This window comes from Manacus candei, unplaced genomic scaffold (assembly GCF_025592945.1).
Source record: "Manacus candei isolate 608988 ecotype Guabito, Panama unplaced genomic scaffold, ASM2559294v1 h1tg000515l, whole genome shotgun sequence".
NCBI lineage: Eukaryota > Metazoa > Chordata > Aves > Passeriformes > Pipridae > Manacus > Manacus candei.
Window position 1 is genome coordinate 27,870 of NW_026138563.1, and position 22,395 is coordinate 50,264.

The following is a 22,395-nucleotide window of genomic DNA, read 5'->3' on the forward strand; positions in this document are numbered from 1 at the left end:
GGGGGGGGGGTCCCAAGGGGTTTATTAATGGTTAAAAATTGATTAAAGGCGGGTTTTTTGGCACTTAAGGGGATGAGATGAAAGGGGGGGAAAAGGGGATTGGGGCGATTTCAGGGATAGAAATAATGTTGGGGGGCATTTCAGGGCTAATCTTCATTTTGGGGATGATTTCAGGGGGTTGAAGCAAAGCTGGGCTGAGAGGTGGGGGGGGGGAAAGGAGGGAAATCAGCTTTTCAGGCTGAAAAACCACCCCAAATACAGGGAATTAAAGTGGTTTTCCCGGGATTGGAGCAGAGTGGGATGAGCTGGGGGGGTTGGAGCTGTGGGGAGTGACTGAGAAACCCCCCAAAATCCAGCCCCGAGCTGGGGAGGGGACGAGGATGGGGAGAAAAGGGACAAAAATGGGGGAAAAAAAGACAAAAACGGGAGAGAAAGGATAAAAAGGGGGAAGAAAAGGGGATTTGGGCTGATTTTGGTCGTTGTTTGGAAACGGTTCTGGCCGGGATGGGGGACAAACAGGGTCAGCCTCACTAATCGAGGGGAAATCCAGGAAAACTGAGGGGAAATCCAGGAAAACAACCCAGCCCCGCGTTGGAACCCCCCAAAATGCTCCGAAACCCGCCCGAAATGCCCCGTTCTGGCCTTTTCTTCCTCCCAGGGGTTGGTGTGAGCAGGACAGGAGGAGTCAGGGAGCCCCATTCCCCCCCGAACCCTGTCATTAATTAACCAGTGGGATTAATTAACCACAAACGAGGCTGGAATTGTTTTTTTTTTGGCAGGAAAAAAAACCCAAAACAACTAAAAATAAATAAAAAAAAAAAAAACCAGAGCAGGAAAAGAGTTGGGACCAAAGAGCATCAAATCCAAGAGAAATCCCCCCCCCGGGGGGCTGCTCGAGCCCAATTAACCTCCTGGTCTTAATTACCTTGCAGGGGGAGGTTCGAGCCCCGAGTCCTGGCTGTTCTCAGCCCAAAAAGGGGGTTGGTTTTCTGGGGAGGAGGAGGCAGGACGAGCCCCCGGCTCGTTAACCCGGCTCGTTAATTAGCCCGGGAGGAGGAGCGGCCGCGGAGGCTCCTCCGGGGGCTCCCGATCCCGATCCAGGCTCAGAAACCCCCCGGGAAGAGGAAAAGGGGAGTCGGGATCGGCTCCTCCGGCGGCTCCTGGTCCTCGTGGTCCCAAATCCGGCGGGAATCCCCCCGGAGTCGGTTCCCGCCGTGCCCCCCTCGCACCCCCCGACACGGGGAGACCCCCCCGGTGCTGCCCCTTCACCCCTCGGGGGGTTTGGGGTTGGGTTTGGATCCCCCCCCCCTTCACCCCTTGGGGGGTTTGGGGTTGGGTTTGGATCCCCCCCCTTCACCCCTCGGGGGGTTTGGGGCTGGGTTTGGATCCCCCCCGGTGCTGCCCCTTCATCCCTCGGGGGTTTTTTGGGGTTTGGATCCCCCCCGGGCGCTGCCCCTTCCCCTCAGGGGGGTTGGGGTTGGGTTTGGATCCCCCCAGGTGTTCCCCCTTCACCCCTCAGGGGGTTTGGGGTTGGGTTTGGATCCCCCCCAGTGCTGCCCCTTCCCCTCAGGGGGTTTTGGGGTTTTTTGGGGTTGTTTTTGCGGCTCCTTTTTGGCTTCAAATCCCCCCCAGTCCCGATCCCGATCCCGATCCCGGCGCTAAAAGCCCAGGAGGGGCTTCGGCTCCTCCGGGGGGTTCAGTTTTCCCAAAACACGGGAAATCCCGCTGGGATCTTCCAGCCCCTCCACGGGGAGCTCTCGGCTTCTCCGGAGAGACGGCGCGACGGCAAAGCCCGGCTTGGGAAAGCCCAACTTGGGAAAGCCCAACAGAGCCCAACAGTAAAACCCATCTTGGCAAAGCCCAGTCCTGGCAAAGCCCAGCCTGGCAAAGCCCATCTTGGCAAAGCCCAGCCTGGCCAAGCCCAGCGGAGCCTCTTCCCGCCGGAGCCGTCCCGGCGGGCGGCGTTCCCAAAGGAATCCTGTGGAGCTGCTGCGGGTTGGACGTGCCGACGATCCGGGGGGTCGGGAACCTCCAAAATCCGGGAATTGTGGCGGACACGGAGGGGGGGCCGTTGGGATTCTCCCCAAACGTGGAGGGAACGTCCGGAATCCGCGGGGGCCGAGGACGAAGCCCCTCCTGGCGCTGGCACGGCGGGATCTGCTGGAGGGAACGGGGGGGAGCGGCTGGGACGCGGCGGCCACGGTGAGAGAGCCCCCGAAATCACCGGCAACGGCATTGCCACCGGCACCTCCGGCACCATCAGCACCAGCACCATCAGCACCAGCACCATCAGCACCATCATCACCATCACCTCCATCACCATCATCTCCATCACCTCCACCACCATCACCTTCATCACCATCAGCACCATCACCTCCATCACCATCACCATCACCTTCACCACCATCACCTCCACTTCCAGCACCTCCGGCACCATCACCTCCATCACTGTCACCACCACTAACACTGTCACCACCATCACCTCCATCACCACCATCACCTCCATCACCACTCTTGCCTCCATCACCTCCATCCCCCCCCCATCTCCCCCATCCCTCCCCACCCGTTTCCTCACCCGGCTCCGCCCTCACGTCGGGATCTCGGTGACGGCGCCGCCGCCCCCTCTCTCCGCCTGGTGCTTGTCCATGACCTGCAGCACGTCCTCCAGGATGGAGGGCCCCAGGTCCACGTGCAGGGACAGCAGGGACCCGGCGTGGGACAGGAAGGGCGGCTCCTCCTCCCCGTCGGCGCCGGCGAAGCCGTTGGCGGGCGCGGCGAGCCGGGGGGGCTCCTCCGCCGGGGCCTCGTCGAGGTGCAGGCGCGGGGGCTTCGGGGGGGCCTGCGCCGGGGGCAGGGTCAGCGCCTGCGGCCCCCCCCAGCGCCGGCAGCGAGATGGCGTTTTTGAGCAGCGGCGACGGCGCCGCCGCCTCGCCCGCGCTCATGGTGGCCGTGCGCGAGAAGGAGAACGGCGCCGGCGCCGCCTCGGCACCGCCGACACCGCCGGCGCCGCCCTCGTGGCGCGGCAGGAGGTGGAACTTGCCCTGCAGGAAGGAGGTGTCCCCGAACATGTCGCTCTCGCCGCCGCTGCCCACGTGGATGGTGTGGCGGAAGTCGCCCAGGGGGGGGCTGATCATGTCCGAGGAGAGGATGTCCCGCAGCTTCTCCTTCTTGCCCTTCCGGCTGCCCCTCTTCAGGTAGATCGGCACCTTGGTGGCCATGGCGGCGGCGCCGGCGGCCCCCCGGCCCGCGGCGGGCGCGGCCTCAGCGCCGGCGGGGCCGGAACCGCCTGGAGAGCGGGCGAGAAAAGGGGGGAAACGGTGAAACTCGAGTTCCGGCACACCCCGGGGACCCTCGACGTCCGGAATGAACCCCGGACCTTTGGTGGCCGTGGCGGTGCCAGGGTTGGACGCCCAACCCAACCCAACCCAACCCAACCCAACCCAACCCACCGTGGCCTTGGCACTGAAACCAGCTGCAAAACGAGCAGAAAAAGGAGGAAAACGGTTAACCCCGAGTTCTGGCGCATCCAAGGATCCCCGACGTCGACACAGCCCGGGAATGAATTCCAGGCATTCCCTGCTCCCCATCCAAGGCTCGCTGGCCGCGGCACCGGCACCAAAACAAGCCGGGAATGAAATCCAGGTGCTCGGGGCCTCGGGATGGGCCCCCAGGGGCGGGAAAGCCCCGGGCAGAGCCGGAGATCCGGGAGCGTTCCCGCTTTTGGGAGCTCAGGGCCGGGAGAGCGGAGCCGCCCCGGGATGGGACACCACGAGGGGCCGTTCCCGGCTGGAATTCCGCCCTGCCCGGGGCCAAAGAGCCGCAGGAATCCGGGGGAGGGTTTATCCCCAAAAATGTCATGGGAACACCCCGAGGGAGGGCAGATCCCAGTTCACCTTCCGGAACCACCTCGGGGGTCCAATCCTAGTGAGCACTCCCTTATCCCTTCTTTCCAGGGAGCATTCCCTGTTTTCAGGGCATGTTCCCTCACTATTCCCTGTTTTCAGGGCATGTTCCCTCATTATTCCCTGTTTTCAGGGCATGTTCCCTCATTATTCCCTATTTTCAGGGCATGTTCCCTCATTATTCCCCATTTCCAGGGCAGGCTCCCTCATTATTCCCCATTTCCAGGGAACATCCCCTTGTTGTTCCCCCCCTTCCCTCCCCTCGGAGCCCCCACCCCCCACCCTGGGCACCGAGGCCGGAACCGCCCGAGTGCTCCAACCCCCCCTCCCGCTCCCTCAGCCCCCCTTTTTGGGGAACAATCCCTGTGTTTTCCCTGGAAACAGGCCATGTTCCCTCAGAATTCCCTGTTTTCCCCCGTTCCCCCCCTCACAGACCCGCGCCGGTGCCGCCACAGCCGGAGCCGCTGCCGAGGCCGCCGGAGATCCCGGAGCGAGTGGGAAGGTGGGAATGAGCCTCGGGAGGGTGGGAACGATCCTCGGGAAGGAGGGAATGATCCTCGGGAAGGAGGGAACGATCCCTGGGAGGGAACAGGCCCCGGGAGCGTCTCCCAGCCCGACGCCGGCGGTTCCGGGCGGGGAAAATCCTGACGGTGCGGAATCCGGCGCCGCTAATCCCGGGATTAACGGCGGGGACGGGCCGGGGGCGGCCCGGGGGTGACGGACACGGGGAGCGGGGAAGGAGATCCCGCAGATCCCGGGAATCCACGGGCCCGGCACGGCCGGAAAAACACCGGCACCGGTAAAAAAAATAAGGGGGGGGAAATACGGGATTGGGGGGGAAAAAAGGGGGGTTTGTGGGGAAAAAATGTGGATTTTTTAGGGAATAAACGGGGGGGGTGGGAAAAAGTGGGGGAAAAGGATGGATTCGTAAGGAAAACGGGGGGTTGCAGGGAGGAAGGGGGTTTTTTAGGGAAAAATGGGGGATTCGAAGGAAAAAAAGTGGGTTTGGAGGGAAAAAGGTGGATTTGTCGAGGAAAACCTGGGTTTGGAGGGAAAAAGGTGGAATTTTTAGGGAACGAACGTGGACGTGTAGGAAAAAGGTGGATTTTGGGGGGAAGAGGGGATTTGGGAGGAAAAAAGGGGGGTTTTGCAGGAAAAAAAGTGGATTTGTAGGGGAAAGGCGGGATTTTTAAGGAGCAAAGGTGGGTATGGAGGAAAAAAGGTGGATTTGTAGGGAAAGCAGTGGATTGGTGGGGAAGATGCGGGGTTTTAGGGAAAAGTGGGTTTATGGGAAAAAAAGAGGGGGGTTTTTTTGGGAACAAAGGTGGATTTGTAGGAAAAGAAAAGGTGGATTTGAAGGAAAAAAAAAGTCTCTTGTCCCTCCAAGGAACCGATTCCCAGGTGAGGCCGCGGCAGGAGGGGGATCCGGGAGCGACTCATCCCATGGGAAGGACGATTTTCCCTCCTGGAAACCCCCAGAACCCCCAAATTCCCGCACCAGGAGAACACTGGGAATGTTCGGGGCTCTTCCCTTGGTGCTCCCGGAGAACAAAACCCCGGGAAAAGGGGATTTGCTGCCAGAGGAGCTGCGGGAAGGCCCTCCCGAAAATCCCTTTTCCCGAAAATCCCTTTTCCCGAAAATCCCTTTTCCCAGCGGGTTTTGCAGCCAAAAACCTCAACTTGACCTCGGGAGCGTTCCCGGGGCCTCCCATTCCCGGCAGGAATGATGCTCCGGGGGAGGAAACTTTGCTCCTTTTCCACCTGTTTTTGGCAATTTTGGGTTTAATTTGGAGGAAATTTGGGCTCTTTTTGCCCGTTTTCAGGAATCTGTGCCTCGCTGCATGAAAATTTGGATTCTTTTCCAGGAATTTGGGCCTCGACTCATCAAATCTTGTTAATTTTCCACCTGTTTCTGCCAATTTTGGGGTTTGGTTCAGGAAAAAGTTTCGAGTCTTTTTGCCCCTACCCAGAAATTCATGTCCCACCACAGGAAAATTTTGTTCCTTTCCCGCCTGTTTTTGGCGATTTCTGCCTCTAAAACGTGAAAATTTGGTTCTTTTGGGCCCATTTTCAGCACCTGGGGCTGCGGGACGTCAAAACTTGTTACCTTTTCGGCCTGTTTTTCCTAAAAATTCCTCCCTTTCCGCCCTGAAATGCCCCAAACCTGCCCTGGAATTGATCAAATCTGCCCTGAAATGCCCCAAATCTGCCCCCAAATGAATCAAACCTGCCCTAAAATGCCCCAAACTACCCTGAAATGCCCCAAACCTGCCCTAAAATGCCCCAAACCTGCCCTGAAATGTCCCAAATCTGCCCCCAAAGGCCTCAAAGTGACCCTAACCCCCCCCAATCACACTCAGCTCTCCTCAGTGCCCCCAGACCAGCCCCAAATCCCCCCAAGCCCAGCCCAAGACTCCCCAGACCCGGCCCAACCCCTGCAGGGCTTCCCTCCCCCTCCCAAACCTGCCCCAGAACACTCCTGAGCTGCAGGAGGGCAAAAAAAGGGGAATAAGGACCTTTGGGATGAGGATTGGGGATGTTTTCGGGGAGCTTGGAGCAGCCCTTCGGGAGCTGCCCCAACGCCCCGGGGGAGGATTTGTCCCGGATCCATCGGGAAAGCTGGAATCGCTTAAACCAGGCAGGGAATTCCCCTCCAGCATCCCAAGAACCCGGACCCTCCAAACGCTTCCAGAGGGTTTTCCCAGGAACGGGAACCGCCCCCCCTCTTCCCCCAAAACCAGGGAAAAGTTTCCAGCCCTGAGGAAAACCCGAGAGGGAAGTTGGAGGACGAGGAAACCCCGACGGGGCACGGGAGGAAAAGGCAGCCGAGCCCCTGCCCGCCCAAAAAAATCCCCCAAACCCCTCGGAATCCCGGAAAAACAATTCCCAGGGGAGGCTCCTCCCGGGCCGGCCCCACCCCAGGGCCGGGAAGGGCGGTTGTGGCGCAGGAACCGGGGCAGGGCCGGGGGTTCAGGGCAGGGGGTTCAGGGCAGGGGGCTCCGGGCAGGGCCGGGGGAAAACTCCCGGGGAACGGGCGCTTCCAAAAATCCAGGAATTCTGCTGCGCCCAAATCAGGGATTTGGAAAACGCCGGGCTGGGATCCGGCCTGGCCCCGCCGGCTGCTCCCGGGATCCGCCGCCTCTTCCCGGGATAACTGGAGCCGGGAGCGGCCGGGAAGGTCCCGGCGGGGGCTCCAATTAAGCGCTGCTTTAATTAAGCCGGGCCGGGGAAGGGGGAGCGCGCGGGGGGGAAGGGGGGAGGATCCGCTCCTTCTTTCCTGGATAACAGGAAGGAATCCTCCCCCTTCCCGCTAAATCAGGGCTCAGGGATGCGACAGGGACACGACTCCCCCCGGAATTCCCTGGAAAAACCCGCTCTCACCCCCCCCCCCCCCCCCTTGCCCGCAGCATCCCGGGATTCGGGACCCGCCGGGAAGAGCCCAATTCCCCCCCCCCCCCCCCATTCCCCCCCGAAATTCCCAGCTCCCAAATTTCCGGCGCTTCTCTCCCCCCTCCACCCCCCCCTTCTCCCGGGGCTGCTCCCGGTGCCGCTCCCGGGGGGATCCCGCCGGGAAGGGGCCGGGAAGGGCCCGGGAAGGGCCGGGACTCACCGGAGCCTCCCGAGCGCGGCCGCTCCGCTCCCGTCCCGGGCTCCGCCGGCCCCGCGCCAAGGCCCCACCCCGGGGCCTCCGCTTCCCTCGGCCCGGGGAAATCCGGGATTCGCCCGGGGAAATCCAGGAGTTCCCCCCCCGGCCCTGCGGGATTGGGGCTGCAGCTTCGCGGGGAGAGGCGGAAAAGGATCCCCCGGGGGAGGAAACGCAGCGGGGAAAATTCCCAGCGGGAGGAGGGGGGGGGGGGAGGAAGCGGAGCTTCCCCGAGCTCCGAAACCCTCGGGAATCCCGGGGGTGAAATCCGGTGAAATCCCGAATTTGGTTCATTGAAATCCCGAATTTGGTTCGTTGAAATCCCGAATTTGGTTCGTTAAAATCCTAAATTTGGTTCGTTAAAATCCTAAGTTTGGTTCCTTAAAATCCTAAATCTGGTTCCTTGAAATCCCGAATTTGGTTCGTTAAAATCCCGAATTTGGTTCATTGAAATCCTAAATTTGGTTCCTTGACATCCCAAATTTTGTTCGTTGAAATCCCAGATTTGGTTTGTTGAAATCCCGAATTTGGTTCCTTGAAATCTCGAATTTGGTTTGTTAAAATCCTAAATTTGGTTCCTTGAAATCCCAAATTTGGTGATCCCAGGGGGGGTAATTAAAGCAGCAAACGAGGCCCCTCCTGCTGCAGGTTTGAGGGTTGGAGCCCGAATTCCCCAAATCCCCCCCAGATTGTCCCAAAATTCCCCTCAAACCCCCCCGGGATGCAGCCCCAGCTCATCCCGCTGCTGTTTTAACCAAAATCGTTGTTTTTTCCAAGGAAAACCGAGGCTGGAGGAGGAGAATCCGAGTGGAAAACGGGGAGAAAAAGGGGCTTTTCCCCCCTCCCCCTGCAGGTGCAAAAAGGGAAAACAAAACTGGGAATGGTGGGAAAAAAATCAGGGAAAAGGGGTTCGGATGGTGTTGGGAAAAAAAGGCATTTGGGGTGAAAAGCTCTGGAATTGGGCAAAGAGCAGGAGAGGGAGGGGGATGAGACAGTTGGGGATGAGCCAACACCACCAAGGCCTTTGTGGGGATGTTTGGGGAGAAAACAGGGATTTTTGGGGAAATCCCGGCCCCAGCCCGGAATGCCCGGGGGGTGTTCCCTCCCCAGCCCCCAAATTTGCCCGGTTTTGCCCCAAAATCCGCCCCCGTGGGATTTCCAGGGTGAGAAGAGCAGCACGAGGGGCTTCCAGGAGCTCCTGGAATTGGGAATTAAATGGAAAAGCAGCGGAGGGAGAACCTGGAGCTGCTCCCAGCGGGGCCTCACCCCCCCCTCCTCCCCCTTCCCCGGGGATTCACCTTTTCTCCAGGAAAAAAACCCTTTTCCCAGGAAAAAAACCAACCCCTTTTTCCCCTGGGAAACAACCCCAGCAGGGCCAGAAACGGAGATTTTAATTGATCTTAATTAACTTTGGGCTTCGTCAGCGCAAATTTGGGGCGAAAAGGGAGGGAAAAGGTGCCAGGGCCGGAGCTGGGCCTGGTCTTCCCACAGGGAAGAAGCAGCTGGAGGGAATGGAATCCACAGCTGGAGTCAATCCACAATTAGCTGGGAATCCACAGTGAGTTGGGAATCCACAATTAGTTGGACCAATTAACTCTGAGTCCCTTCAGGAGATGGTGATTCCAGACCTGATTCCAGACCTGATTCCAGACCTTCCCACCCCCAAATCCCCTTTTCCTGGGCAAGTCCAGGGGGAGAAAAACCTTCCAGGGAGGGTCACTGGGGGGGTTTCCATCGGAATTCCAGGGGGGCTCAGATCCAGAGGGCTCAGATCCTGAGGGATTAGATCCCGAGGGTTCAGATCCCAAGGATTCAGATCCCAAGGGTTCAGATCCAGAGGGATCAGATCCTGAAGGTTCAGATCCCAAGGATTCAGATCCCAAGGGTTCAGATCCCAAGGATTCAGATCCCGAGGGTTCAGATCCCGAGGGTTCAGATCCCAAGGATTCAGATCCCAAGGGTTCAGATCCTGAGGATTCAGATCCCGAGGGCTCAGACCCCGAGGGTTCAGATCCCAAGGATTCAGATCCAGAGGATTCAGATCCGGAGGATTCAGATCCCGAGGGCTCAGACCCCGAGGGTTCAGATCCCAAGGGCTCAGATCCGGAGGATTCAGATCCCGAGGATTCAGATCCCGAGGATTCAGATCCCGAGGGTTCAGATCCCGAGGATTCAGATCCGGAGGATCTGGGCAGCCACACAGGGGCTCCTCCGCGGCGCCGTGGGCTCCGTGGGCGATTCCCGGTGGATCCAGAGGCGGCCGAAGGTGCCCCCGGCCCGGCCCTTGGTCAGCTGCCCGGGGTTGATGCAGACACAGCCCAGGACATCCTGCGGGAATGTGGGAATGGGCTCAGGGATTTGGGCTCAGGGCTCCGGGATTTGGGCTCAGGGACTTGGGACTGGGATCAGGGATCTGGGCTCAGGGATTTGGGACTGGGCTCAGGGATCTGGGATCAAGGATCAGGGATTTGGGATCAGGGCTCAGAGATTTGGGATTGGGATCAGGGCTGTGGGCTCAGGGCTCAGTGCTGTGGGATCAGGGCTCAGGGATCTGGGCTCAGGACCAGGCTCTGACCTTGACAAAGAACCTCAGCTGGGAGTTGGGATCGGGGCTCAGGGCTCAGGGTTGTGGGCTCAGGGCTCAGGGATTTGGGCTCAGGGCTCAGGGATTTGGGCTCAGGGATTTGGGCTCAGGGATTTAGGATCAGGACCAGGCTCTGACCTTGATGAAGAAGCGGAGCTGGGAGGGGGTGACGAGCACGTCGGGGGTGAGGGGCAGGCGGGCCCCGAGCGCGGCCACCTCATGGTGAACGTTCAGCTCCTCCGACGGCGGGTACAGCGGGTAGAAACTGGGGGCACAGACACAGAGTTTGGGGGGCACACAGTTTGGGGGGGCACAGACACAGCTTGGGGGGCACAGACACCTCATGGTGAACGTTCAGCTCCTCCGACGGCGGGTACAGCGGGTAGAAACTGGGGGCACACAGAGTTTGGGGGGCACAGACACAGCTTGGGGGGCACAGACACAGCTTGGGGGGCACAGACACCTCCAACGGCGGGTACAGCGGGTAGAAACTGGGGGGCAGAGTTTGGGGGCACAGACACAGCTTGGGGGCACAGACACAGCTTGGGGGCACAGGGAGTTTAGGGGGGCACAGACACACTTTGGGGGCACAGACACACTTTGGGGTGGCACACAGAGTTTGGGGGAGCACAGACACAGTTTGGGGTCCCCGCCCCCAAAAAGGGTGTTTTTAAGGTTAAAAATTATTTTAAAGGGGGGATGGGAGAGGATTTGCCCCTTTGGGGGCCATTTTGGGGCTGTTTGGGGCCATTTTGGGGCTGTTTTGGGGCCATTTTGGGGCCATTTTGGGGCCGTTTTGGGGCTGTTTTTGGGGCCGTTTTGGGGCCATTTTGGGGCTGTTCTGGGGCCATTTTGGGGCTGTTTTGGGGCCATTTTGGGGCTGTTCTGGGGCCATTTTGGGGCTGTTTGGGGCCATTTTGGGGCTGTTTTGGGGCCGTTTTGGGGCTGTTTTTGGGGCCGTTTTGGGGCTGTTCTGGGGCCGTTTTGGGGCCAGGCCCCGGCCTCACCTGCGCTGGGTCAGGATGTGCCGCAGGATCCGCGTGAAACGGTCGGAGATCCCGGAGGAGCTGCGGGAAAAGGGAGGGAAAGGGGGGAAAAGCGGGGGAAAAGAGGGGAGGAAAAAGTTGAAAAAAGGGGATAAAAGAGGAACAAAATGTTAAAAAAAAGGGGGAAAAAGAGGGGAAAACGGGGAGAAAAGAAGGGAGGGAAAGCTTGAAAAATGGGGATAAAAGAGAAAGGTTAAAAGAAAGCAGGAAAAAGGGGGGGGAAAGGAGGGAAAAGGAGGGAAAAGGGGGGAAAAGGGGGGAAAAGGGGGGAAAAGGGGGGAAAAGGCCCCACCTGCTGATCTCCTCGGCCCCCATGTGGAAGAGCACGTCGGTGGAGCTGAGCCCCAGCACCACCCCGTCGATGTCCAGCGTGCAGGGCTCGGGCAGCAGCAGCACCCGCTGGCACACGGGCACCACGTCAGCCACGGGGCACAGACCAGCCCCAAACACCCCAAAACTGCCCCAAAACTGAACTAAAATACCCCAAACCGCCCCCAAACACCCCAAAACTGAACTAAAATACCTCAAAACCCACCTGAAATACCTCAAACCCGCCCCAAACCGCCCCCAAACACCCCAAACCTGAACTAAAATACCCCAAACCACCCCCAAACAGCCCAAATCTGCCCCAAAACTGAACTAAAATACCTCAAAACTGCCCTGAAATACCTCAAACCCACCCCAAACCACCCCCAGACACCCCAAAACTGCCCTAAAACACCCCAAAACTGCCCCAAAATACCCCAAACCCCACCTGAAATACCTCAAACCCGCCCCCAAATGCCCCAAACCACCCCCAAACCCCCCAATCCCGCCCTAAACCGCCCCAATCCCACCGAGTTTTCCTTAAACCCCCCCCGGGCTGAGCCAGGTTTGCTCCTGGAGCCTCAAATCCCCTCCTGAGGTTCCATAAAATCCCCAAACGAGGGGATTTGAGCCCAAAGGGGGCCGGGCTGGGAACTGGGAGCGCTGGAATTCCAACCCCAAAGCCCTTTTCCCGGGGAAGTGGCGGCTCTGGGGGGTTTTTCTGGGGGAATTTGGGCTCAAATGCCAAGGGCAGGGAGGGGATTTGTGGGAATTTGGGGTGGTTTTTTTGGGAAAGGGGGGATTGGGGGTTGGTACCGCTCGGTCCTCCTTGGGCAGGTCCGGGATGGGGATGGGGGGCTGGGGGTACACCGGATCCAGGGCCACGTCCCGGACAGACGGGACCAGCACCAGGTGACAGCCACAGCTGGGGACAGGGAAAAACAGGAGTCAGGGGGGGAAAATGGGGAAAAACAGGGAAAAATGGAGTCAGGGGGGAAATGGGGAAAAACAGGGAAAAATGGAGTCAGGGGGGGAAAAACAGGGAAAAACAGGGAAAAACGGAGTCAGGGGGGGAAATGGGGAAAAACAGGGAAAAACAGGAGTCAGGGGGGGAAAAATGGAGTCAGGGGGGAAATGGGGAAAAACAGGGAAAAATGGAGTCAGGGGGGGAAAAACAGGGAAAAACAGGGAAAAACGGAGTCAGGGGGGGAAATGGGGAAAAACAGGGAAAAACAGGAGTCAGGGGGGGAAAAATGGAGTCAGGGGGGAAATGGGGAAAAATGGGAGTCGGGGGGGGGAAAATGGGAGTCAGGGGGGGAAAACAGGGGAAAATGGGAGTCAGGGGGGGAAAAATGGGAGTCAGGGGGGGAAAACAGGGGAAAATGGAGTCGGGGGGAAACAGGGAAAACCAGGGAAAAACAGGAGTCAGGGGGGAAACAGGGAAAACCAGGGAAAAACGGGAGTCAGGGGGGGAAACAGGGAAAAACAGGGAAAAACAGGAGTCAGGGGGGGAAAAATGAGAGTCGGGGGGGAAAACAGGGAACAACGGGAGTCAGGGAGGGAAAACAGGGAAAAATGGGAGTCAGGGAAGGGAAAATGAGGCCAGAGCTGGGGCTGGGGGGAAAACGGGGGGGAAAACGGGGGATTGAGGGGAAAAAAATGAGGCAGGAGCTGGAAAAAGAGAGGAAAACTGGGAATTGAGGGATGAGAGTTGGTGCTGAGGGAGAAAAGAGGGAAAACCCGGGGGATTGAGGGAAAAGCCTGAGCCATTTCAGAGCCTCTGCTGAGGCTTTGCCCCAAAATCCCGACGGTTTTCCCGGTTTTCCTCCCAGGGATCAGCGGGAATGTCCCCCCCAGGGCCCCTCTGGGGTTAAAAAGGGGGTTTTGGGGCCAAAACGGGGCATTTGAGGCCTCACCTCCTGGTGCCCTCGATGAGGGAGCGGAGGCAGAGCCGGGACACGTCCGAGAAGGATCCCGGGATTTGGCAGCTCTGGAATGGGGGGGACAACGGGATTGGCACAATTCCCACTGGGAATGGCACAATTCCCACCCGGATTGGCACAATTCCCACTGGGATGGGCACAATTCCCACCGGGAATGGCACAATTCCCACTGGGATGGGCACAATTCCCACCAGGATTGGGGCCCTCCCGGGAGCTCACCCCAGGAATGGGGGGTTGGGGGGCGTTTGGGGGTGTCTGGGGTGGGTTTGGGGGGTTTTGGGGTGGGTTTGGGGTGGGTTTGGGGTGGTTTGGGGTGTTTTGGGGTGGTTTGGGGTGGTTTGGGGTGGATTTGGGGGGTTTTGGGGTGGGTTTGGGGTGGGTCTCAGGATTTTTGGGGTGGATTTGGGGTTTTTTGGGGTGGGTTTGGGGTTTCAGGTGTGGGTTTGGGGGATCCCAGGTCCCTCCTCACCTCCACCTGCTCGTTCTTGGCGTCCAGGAAGGGCCCAAACTGTGGGAAAACGGGGAAAACGTGAGAGAAAAGCAGCAAAAAGCCCCCAAATTGGGGTGCCCGGGGGGTCCCGGGGCTCTCACCAGCACACACACGTCGGGCTGGTCCCGGGTCACCACCCCCAGCAGGTCACTCAGGGGGTCGAAGGCGACGCCGTCCGAGGGCGTGAAGGGGCCACAGGCCACGAGCACCAGGAGGGGCCCTGGGGGGACAACGGGGGGTTGGGGGGGGAAAGGGACTTTTGGGGGCAAAACGGGGGGGTTGGGGGGAGAAAATGAGGGTCTGGGGACAAGAAGGGGGGTTTGGGGACAAAAAGGGAGGGTTTGGGGATAAGAAGGGAGGTTTGGGGACAAGAAGGGGGAGTTGGGGACAAGGAGGGGGTTTGGGGACAAGGAGGGGGAGTTGGGGACAAGGAGGGGGAGTTGGGGACAAGGAGGGGGGTTTGGGGACAAGAAGGGGATTTGGGGACAAGGAGGGGGTTTGGGGACAAGGAGGGGGAGTTGGGGACAAAAAGGGAGGGTTTGGGGATAAGAAAGGAGGTTTGGGGACAAGAAGGGAGGTTTGGGGACAAGAAAGGAGGTTTGGGGACAGAAAATGAGGGTTTGGGGACAAGAAGGGGGAGTTGGGGACAAGGAGGGGGGTTTGGGGACAAGAAGGGGATTTGGGGACAAGAAGGGGGGTTTGGGGACAAGGAGGGGGAGTTGGGGACAAGGAGGGGGTTTGGGGACAAGAAGGGGGGTTTGGGGACAAGGAGGGGGTTTGGGGACAAGGAGGGAGGTTTGGGGACAAGGAGGGGAATTTGGGGACAAGGAGGGAGGTTTGGGGACAAGGAGGGAGGTTTGGGGACAAGGAGGGGAATTTGGGGACAAGAAGGGAGGTTTGGGGACAAGGAGGGAGGTTTGGGGACAAGAAGGGAGGTTTGGGGAGAAGAAGGGAGGTTTGGGGACAAAAAGGGGGGTTTGGGGACAAAAAGGGGGATTTGGGGCCAAGGAGGGGGTTTGGGGACAAGGAGGGGGGTTTGGGGACAAGAAGGGGGGTTTGGGGCCAAGGAGGCCCCAGGGGCAGCCCCAGGACTCACCCGAGGGCGGCTCTGGGGGGCTGTGGAAGGGCAGTGGAACCCCCTGCAAAAAACCCCCAAAATCAAGGTCTCCAAATGCTCCTTTTCCAGCCCCAAAAGCCCCCCCGGCCCCCCCGGGGTCACCTCGTAGAGTTTGGACACCACGATGCGGCTGCCGGAGCTGTTGGAGCCCTCCAGGGCCACCACCTGGGGCAGGGACACGGGATGGGGGGAAATGGGAACGGGGGGAAATGGGATTGGGGGGGAAAAATGGGATTGGGGGGAAATGGGAACGGGGGGAAATGGGATTGGGGGGGAAAAATGGGATTGGGGGGAAATGGGAACGGGGGGGAAATGGGATTGGGGGGGAAAAATGGGATCAGGGGTGGGAAAAATGGGATCAGGGGTGGGAAAAATGGGATCAGGGGTGGGAAAAATGGGATTGGGGTGGGAAAAATGGGATCAGGGGTGGGAAAGGGGGATCAGGGGTGGGAAAGGGGGAACAGGGGTGGGAAAAATGGGATCAGGGTGGGAAAAATGGGAACAGGGGTGGGAAAGGGGGAACAGGGGTGGGAAAAATGGGATCAGGGGTGGGAAAAATGGGATCGGGGTGGGAAAGAGGGAACAGGGACAGGGAAAACGGGAACAGGGACAGAAAAGAAACAGAGTATTAGAGTGGGAAAAACAGAATCAGGGACAGGGAAAATGGGATAAGGAACAAAGGGGAAAAATGGGATCAGGGACAGGGGGAAAATGGGATCAAGGGACAAGAGAAAAAAATGGGATAAGGAAAAAGGGGGAAAATGGGATCAGGGACAGGAAAACAAGAGGATCAGGGCTGACATTCTGGGGACAAAGGGGGCAGGAAGGTGCAGCCCCCCCTGCTCTGACATTTTGGGGAACAGGGGGCAGAAGGTGCAGCCCCCCCTGCTCTGACATTTTGGGGACAAAGGAGCAGAAGGTGCAGCCCCCCCTGCTCTGACATTCTGGGGAACAGGGGGCAGGAAGATGCAGCCCCCCCTGCTCTGACATTTTGGGACAAAGGGGCAGAAGGTGCAGCCCCCCCTGCTCTGACATTTTGGGGAACAGGGGGCAGAAGGTGCAGCCCCCCCTGCTCTGACATTTTGGGGACAAAGGAGCAGAAGGTGCAGCCCCCCCTGCTCTGACATTCTGGGGAACAGGGGGCAGGAAGATGCAGCCCCCCCTGCTCTGACATTTTGGGACAAAGGGGCAGAAGGTGCAGCCCCCCCTGCTCTGACATTTTGGGGAACAGGGGGCAGGAAGATGCAGCCCCCCCTGCTCTGACATTCTGGGGACAAAGGGGCAGAAGGTGCAGCCCCCCCTGCTCTGACATTTTGGGGAACAGGGGGCAGAAGGTGCAGCCCCCCCTGCTCTGACATTTTGGGGAACAGGGGGCAGGCAGGTGCAGCCCCCCCTGCTCTGACATTTTGGGGAACAGGGGGCAGAAGGTGCAGCCCCCCCTGCTCACCTGGCCAGGGAAGAGGGAATATTCCCGCAGCTCCGAGAGGTCGAGGGGCACCTGAGCCCCCCCCGAGTGCTCCCGGTCCCCCCCCAGCAGCACAGCCCGGGGGTTCAGCTTCCCGTTCCCGTCACAGCAGATCTGCCCCAGCACCACCACCGGCTCCTGGGGGGGGACACACCAAATGGGGGGGAAACACCCCAAAATGGGGGGGGGAGAGACCCCAAAATGGGGGGGGAGGGGCTCAAAATGGGGGGGGGAAACACCCCAAAATGGGGGGGTTTGAACTCAAAATGGGGGGTTTGAACTCAGAATGGGGGGAGAAACACCCCAAAACGGGGGGGGAACTCAGAATGGGAGGTTTGAACTCAGAATGGGGGGGGGAGAGACCCCAAAATGGGGGGGGGAACTCAGAATGGGGGGGGAAACACCCCAAAACGGGGGGGGGAACTCAGAATGGGGGGGGAAACACCCCAAAACGGGGGGGGAACTCAAAATGGGGGGGAACACCCCAAAACGGGGGGGGGACTCAAAATGGGGGGGGTTAACTCAAAACAGGGGGGTTTGAACTCAAAACAGGGGGTTTGAACTCAAAACGGGGGGTTTGAACTCAAAAGGGGGGGTTTGAACTCAAAACAGGGGGTTGCACCAAAAATGGGGGGGGTTTCCCCATAACAAGGGGTTTGAACTCAACACGGGGGGGGTTACCTCAAAACAGGAGGGTTGCCCCAAAACAAGGGGTTTTTCCCCCAAAATAGGAGAGTTTCCCCTCAAAACAAGGGGTTTTCCCCCCAAAATAGGAGAGTTTCCCCTCAAAACAAGGGGTTTTCCCCCCAAAATAGGAGAGTTTTCCCCCCAAAACAAGGGAGTTTTCCCCCCAAACAAGGGGGTTTTGCCCCAAATGGGGGGTTTAATCCCAACCCTAGGGTTTTTCCCCCCAACCCCAGGGTTTTTCCCCCCAACCCCAGGGTTTTTCCCCCCAGCCCCAGGGATTTCCCCCAGCAGGGTGTTTGGGGGTCACCTGTGCGGGCAGCACGGCCGAGCTGAACCCCTCCAGGCCGTGGTGCTGCCTCAGGGCCTCGCCCAGCTCCTCCAGCCGCCAGCACAGCGCTGCGGGACGGGCTGCTCAGCACGGCACCCCAAACCCACACAGCACCCCAAACCCACCCCAAACCCACACAGCACCCCAAACCCACACAGCACCCCAAACCCACCCCAAACCCACACAGCACCCCAAACCCACACAGCACCCCAAACCCACCCCAAACCCACACAGCACCCCAAACACACCCACAGCACCCCAAACCCACACAGAACACCCCAAAACTACCCCAAACACACCCACAGTACCCCAAACCCACCCAGCACCCCAAACCCACCCCAAACCCACACAGCACCCCAAACCACCCCAAACACACCCACAGCACCCCAAACCCACACAGAACACCCCAAAACTACCCCAAACACACCCACAGCACCCCAAAACTACCCCAAACCCACCCACAGCACCCCAAACACACCCACAGCACCCCAAACCACCCCAAACACACCCACAGCACCCCCAAAACCCCCCAAACCCACACCAAACCCACACAGAACACCCCAAAACTACCCTCAAACCCACCCACAACACCCCAAACCCACCCACAACACCCCAAACCTCCCCCCAAAACACCCCAAACCCACCCAAATCACCCCAAACCCACCCAGAACACCCCAAAATTACCCTCAAACCCACCCAAAACACCCCAAACCCACCCAAATCACCCCAAACCCACCCAAAACACCCCAAACCCACCCAAATCACCCCAAACCCACCCACAGCACCCCAAACCAACCCAAACCACCCCCAAAACAACCCTCAAACCTCCCCAAACCATCCCAAACCCACCCCGAACACCCCAAACCAACCCAGAACACCCCAAATCTACTCAGAACACCCCAAACCGCCCCAAAACACCCCCAAACTCCCCTCAAACCTCCCCAAAACTCCCCCAAACCCGGGTGTGTCCCCCAAACCTGGGGTGACCCCCCAAACCCAGGGTGACCCCCCAAACCCGGGGTGACCCCCCAAACCCAGGGTGACCCCCCAAACCCGAGGTGACCCCCCAAACCCGGGATCACCCCCCAAACCCGGGTGACCCCCCCAAACCCGGGTGTCCCCCCACACACCCGGGGTCACCCCTCCAAACCCAGGTGTCCCCCCCAAACCCGGGGTGACCCCCTCAGACCCCCCCCATCCGCACCTTCCCGCACGTCCAGGGCCTTCTGGAACATGAACTTGTAGGGGGCGATGGGGGGGTCCCCGAAGGGGCGGGGGCGGCACCCGCGGCCCCCCCGGCCCCTCCAGGGCAGCCCCTCGGCGGCCCCAAAGGAGGCCACGACGTCCCCCCGGCCCCCCCCGGGAGCTGTACTGGGGGGACGAGGCTGCCCTGGGGGGTCAGGGGGCATTAGGGGGGGTTTGGGGGAGTTTGGGGGTGGTTTGGGGTGGGGTTGAGGTGGTTTGGGGTGGGGTTGAGGCGGTTTAGGGTGGTTCGGGGTGGTTTTGGGGTGCTTCAGGTGTGTTTTGGGGAGGGCTTGCGGCATTTTTGGGTGGTTTGGGGGTGGTTTGGAGTGTTTGGGGAAGGTTTGGGGTGTTTGGGGGTGGTTCGGGGAGTTTTAGGGTGATTTTGGGGTATTTTGGGGGTGGGTTTGAAGTGGTTTGGGGATGTTTTAGGATGGGTTTTGGGGGTGGTCTGAGGGTATTTTAGGGTGGGTTTTGGTGTGTTTTGGGGTGGGTTTTGGTGTGTTTTGGATAGGTTTTGGGGTGGAGGGTCTGGGGATGGGTTTAGGAATGGTTTGAGGGTGGTTTGGGGGTGTGTTTGAAGTGGTTTGGGGGCAGTCTGGGGGTGCAGTTGGAGGGTTGGGGATGGGTTTGGGGGTGGGTTTGGGGGTGGGTTTGCAGCGGTTCAGGGTGGGGACGAGGCAGGGGGGTCATGGGGACACGGGGGGCTGGGGAGACCCCCCTGAGCCCCCCAAACTCACCCCGGGGAGAAGCTGCCGGGGGAGAAGGCGGCGAAGGGGCTGCGGGAGGCCGATGGCGTCCGCTTGGCACGGGGCGGCTCCGGGGAGGAGCTCTGGCGTTTCTGGGAGCCCTGGGAGAGAAATGAACCAAAAACCAACGTTTGGGAGCAGCTTTGGTGTTTCTGGGAGCCCTGAGAGAGAAATGAACCAAAAACCAACGTTTGGGGGCAGTTTGGTGTCTTTGGGGAGCAGCTCTGGAGTTTCTGGGAGCCCTGGGAGAGAACTGAACCAAAAACCAACGTTTGGGGGCAGCTTTGGTGTCTTTGGGGAGCAGCTCTGGCGTTTCCGGGAGCCCTGGGAGAGAAATGAACCAAAACCCCAACGTTTGGGGGCAGCTTTGGTGTCTTTGGGGGCAGCTTTGGTGTCTCCGGGGTGGAACCGCCGTGGTTTTGGGAGCCCCGTGAGAGGATTTAATCAAAAAAAAAAAAAAAGCTGTTCTGGGGGTGTTTTTAGGGCCAAAGCCGTGGATTTTGGGGTGCCACCCACCTTGCAGGGGGTGGTGTAGGCGTCCAGCAGCTCGTCCTCCTCTTCCTCATCGAGGCTGACGCTCGTTAAGGGGTCAAAACCCCCTAATTTGGGGTGACCCCTCCCACCCAGAGCCCCCCGAAGCCGTTAATTCTAAAAATCGTTGGCATATCAAGATACAGCCCATCTGACACCCTGTGACCTCCCTTTTCTGGCAGAACCCCCCCAAACTGTTGGGATGCAACCTGCGACATCCCACCACCCCCCTTTTCTGACAGAACCCCCCAGACCCTTTGGGATTTTGGGATACGGCCCGTGACGCTCTGGGACCCCCCTTTTTTGACAGAATCCCCCCCCCAAACTGCTGGGATACAACCTGTGACCCCCCCTTTTCCCCCTGAGCCCCCCAGGCCGTGGGGATGCAGCTCCTGCAGGGAGTGGATGTCGTGGAGGCCCCCCCTGGGCTTGTCCTTCCTGCGCTGGCTCCGGACGTTCCTCTTGGCCAGGACCTGGGGGAGCAGCATTGGGGGGGGCTGTGAGTGTCCCCCGCTCTTCCCAGGGGGGTTTTAGGGGTGTTTTGGGGTCTCTGGACCCCCCCCCACCTCGTGCTCGAAGGCGTCGAGGCCGTCGGGGGTGAGCTGGAGGTCGAGGTCTTTGCTGGTGACGAAGGCCAGGAGCTCGTTGGCCAAGGCCACCGGGCCCAGCCCGTGGCTCAGGCACAGCTCCACCACTGCGGGGAAAGGGGGGGCTCAGGGGGACCCCAAAACCCCGCTGAGACCCCCCACACACACCTCTTGGGACCCCCCAGCCAGCCCCCTGTTCCATTGGACCCCCCAACACCCCAAAACGGCCCCCTGTGACCCCCAAAACACCTGAGACCCCCCCAAAACCCTCCACTGACACCTCCAGACCCCAAGAACCCCTTCCCTCTCCCCCAGCCCCTCAATAACCCCCCAAATCTCCCCTGACGTCCCCAGATCCCCAAGAACCCCTAAAACACCTCCCTGACCCCCCCAATAACTCTTCATGACACCCCCAGCCCAAAAAACACCCGATAACCCCTCAGCCCTCCCCTGACACCCCCAGTCCCCCAATAACCCCTCAGCCATCCCCTGACCCCCCCCGACTCCCAATAACCCCTCACGCAGCCCCCCTGACACCCCCAGCCCCTCAACAACCCACTCCCTCCCCTCCCAGCCTCCCCCAACGTCGCCGCCCTTCCCCAGGCCGCGATCCCCGGAGCCCTCACGCCTGTCGGCCACGTCCTCGCCCTGGCAGCTCAGCTCGAAGAGCCGCAGCTCCCTCAGCACCGCCTCGGCCGTCACCGGCTCCTTCCCGGCCTCCATCCCCGGCTCTGTCCCCGCCATGGCCGCGCTCGGGCCGCCGTGAGGGGAGCCGGGGCCGTGAGGGGACGGGGGCGTGGCCGCGCCTTATAAGGGCAAAAGGGCGTGGCGGAGGAGGGAAGGGGGCGTGCCTATGCAGATTTGGAGTAAATGGGCCAATAGGAGCGGGGTGGGCGGGGGAAAAGGTGTGGCCGGCGCGCCCCCGGCTCCGCCTACTCGGGGCGGGAGGAAAAAGGGCGGGAAGTTTCGCGCCCTCAGAGCGCGCGGCGGGGGGGGGGATTTGTGTGGGGTCTGGGGGGACCCTCTGAGGGGTCACTGCGGGTCTGAGGGGTCATTCCGGGTCTGGGGGGACCCTCTGAGGGGTCATTCTGGGCCTGAGGGGTCATTCTGGGTCTGGGGGGACCCTCTGAGGGGTCACTGCGGGTCTGAGGGGTCATTCCGGGTCTGGGGGGTCATTCTGGGTCTGGGGGGTCATTCTGGGTCTGGGGGGTCATTCCGGGTCTGAGGGGTCATTCTGGGTCTGGGGGGACCCTCTGAGGGGTCACTGCAGGTCTGAGGGGTCATTCCGGGTCTGGGGGGTCATTCTGGGTCTGAGGGGTCATTCCGGGTCTGGGGGGACCCTCTGAGGGGTCACTGCGGGTCTGAGGGGTCATTCCGGGTCTGGGGGGTCATTCCGGGTCTGGGGGGACCCTCTGAGGGGTCACTGCGGGTCTGAGGGGTCATTCCGGGTCTGGGGGGACCCTCTGAGGGGTCACTGCGGGTCTGAGGGGTCATTCCGGGTCTGGGGGGACCCTCTGAGGGGTCACTGCGGGTCTGAGGGGTCATTCCGGGTCTGGGGGGTCATTCTGGGTCTGGGGGGTCATTCTGGGTCTGGGGGGACCCTCTGAGGGGTCACTGCGGGTCTGAGGGGTCATTCCGGGTCTGGGGGGACCCTCTGAGGGGTCACTGCGGGTCTGAGGGGTCATTCCGGGTCTGGGGGGACCCTCTGAGGGGTCACTGCGGGTCTGAGGGGTCATTCCGGGTCCAGGGGGTCATTCTGGGTCTGGGGGGACCCT

The 22,395-nt window shown here is 60.3% G+C and overlaps 2 protein-coding genes and 1 long non-coding RNA gene across 3 annotated transcripts; 1 reads left to right on the forward strand and 2 right to left on the reverse strand.

Moving 5' to 3' along the window:
* Positions 1-1,962: 1,962 nt before the first annotated feature.
* Positions 1,963-5,090, reverse strand: CDC42EP2 (CDC42 effector protein 2). The gene is given in 4 exon segments (XM_051776410.1): positions 1,963-2,157; positions 2,576-2,875; positions 2,877-3,286; positions 4,338-5,090. Coding segments are annotated over 2 exon segments (630 nt in total). The 5' UTR covers positions 3,219-3,286; positions 4,338-5,090; the 3' UTR covers positions 1,963-2,157; positions 2,576-2,587.
* Positions 5,091-9,596: 4,506 nt separating this feature from the next.
* Positions 9,597-21,417, reverse strand: POLA2 (DNA polymerase alpha 2, accessory subunit). The gene is given in 19 exon segments (XM_051776409.1): positions 9,597-9,873; positions 10,268-10,394; positions 11,137-11,196; positions 11,468-11,574; positions 12,298-12,406; positions 13,398-13,471; positions 13,894-13,932; positions 14,016-14,134; positions 15,011-15,053; positions 15,134-15,196; positions 16,479-16,634; positions 17,491-17,579; positions 18,716-18,869; positions 18,871-18,901; positions 19,494-19,603; positions 20,019-20,073; positions 20,421-20,506; positions 20,600-20,727; positions 21,247-21,417. Coding segments are annotated over 19 exon segments (1,824 nt in total). The 5' UTR covers positions 21,365-21,417; the 3' UTR covers positions 9,597-9,717.
* LOC127465872 (uncharacterized) lies at positions 16,012-16,463 on the forward strand. Its single transcript, XR_007902431.1, has 3 exons — positions 16,012-16,042; positions 16,182-16,226; positions 16,366-16,463. It is a non-coding gene; the product is annotated as an uncharacterized LOC127465872 (long non-coding RNA).
* Positions 21,418-22,395: the final 978 nt, after the last annotated feature.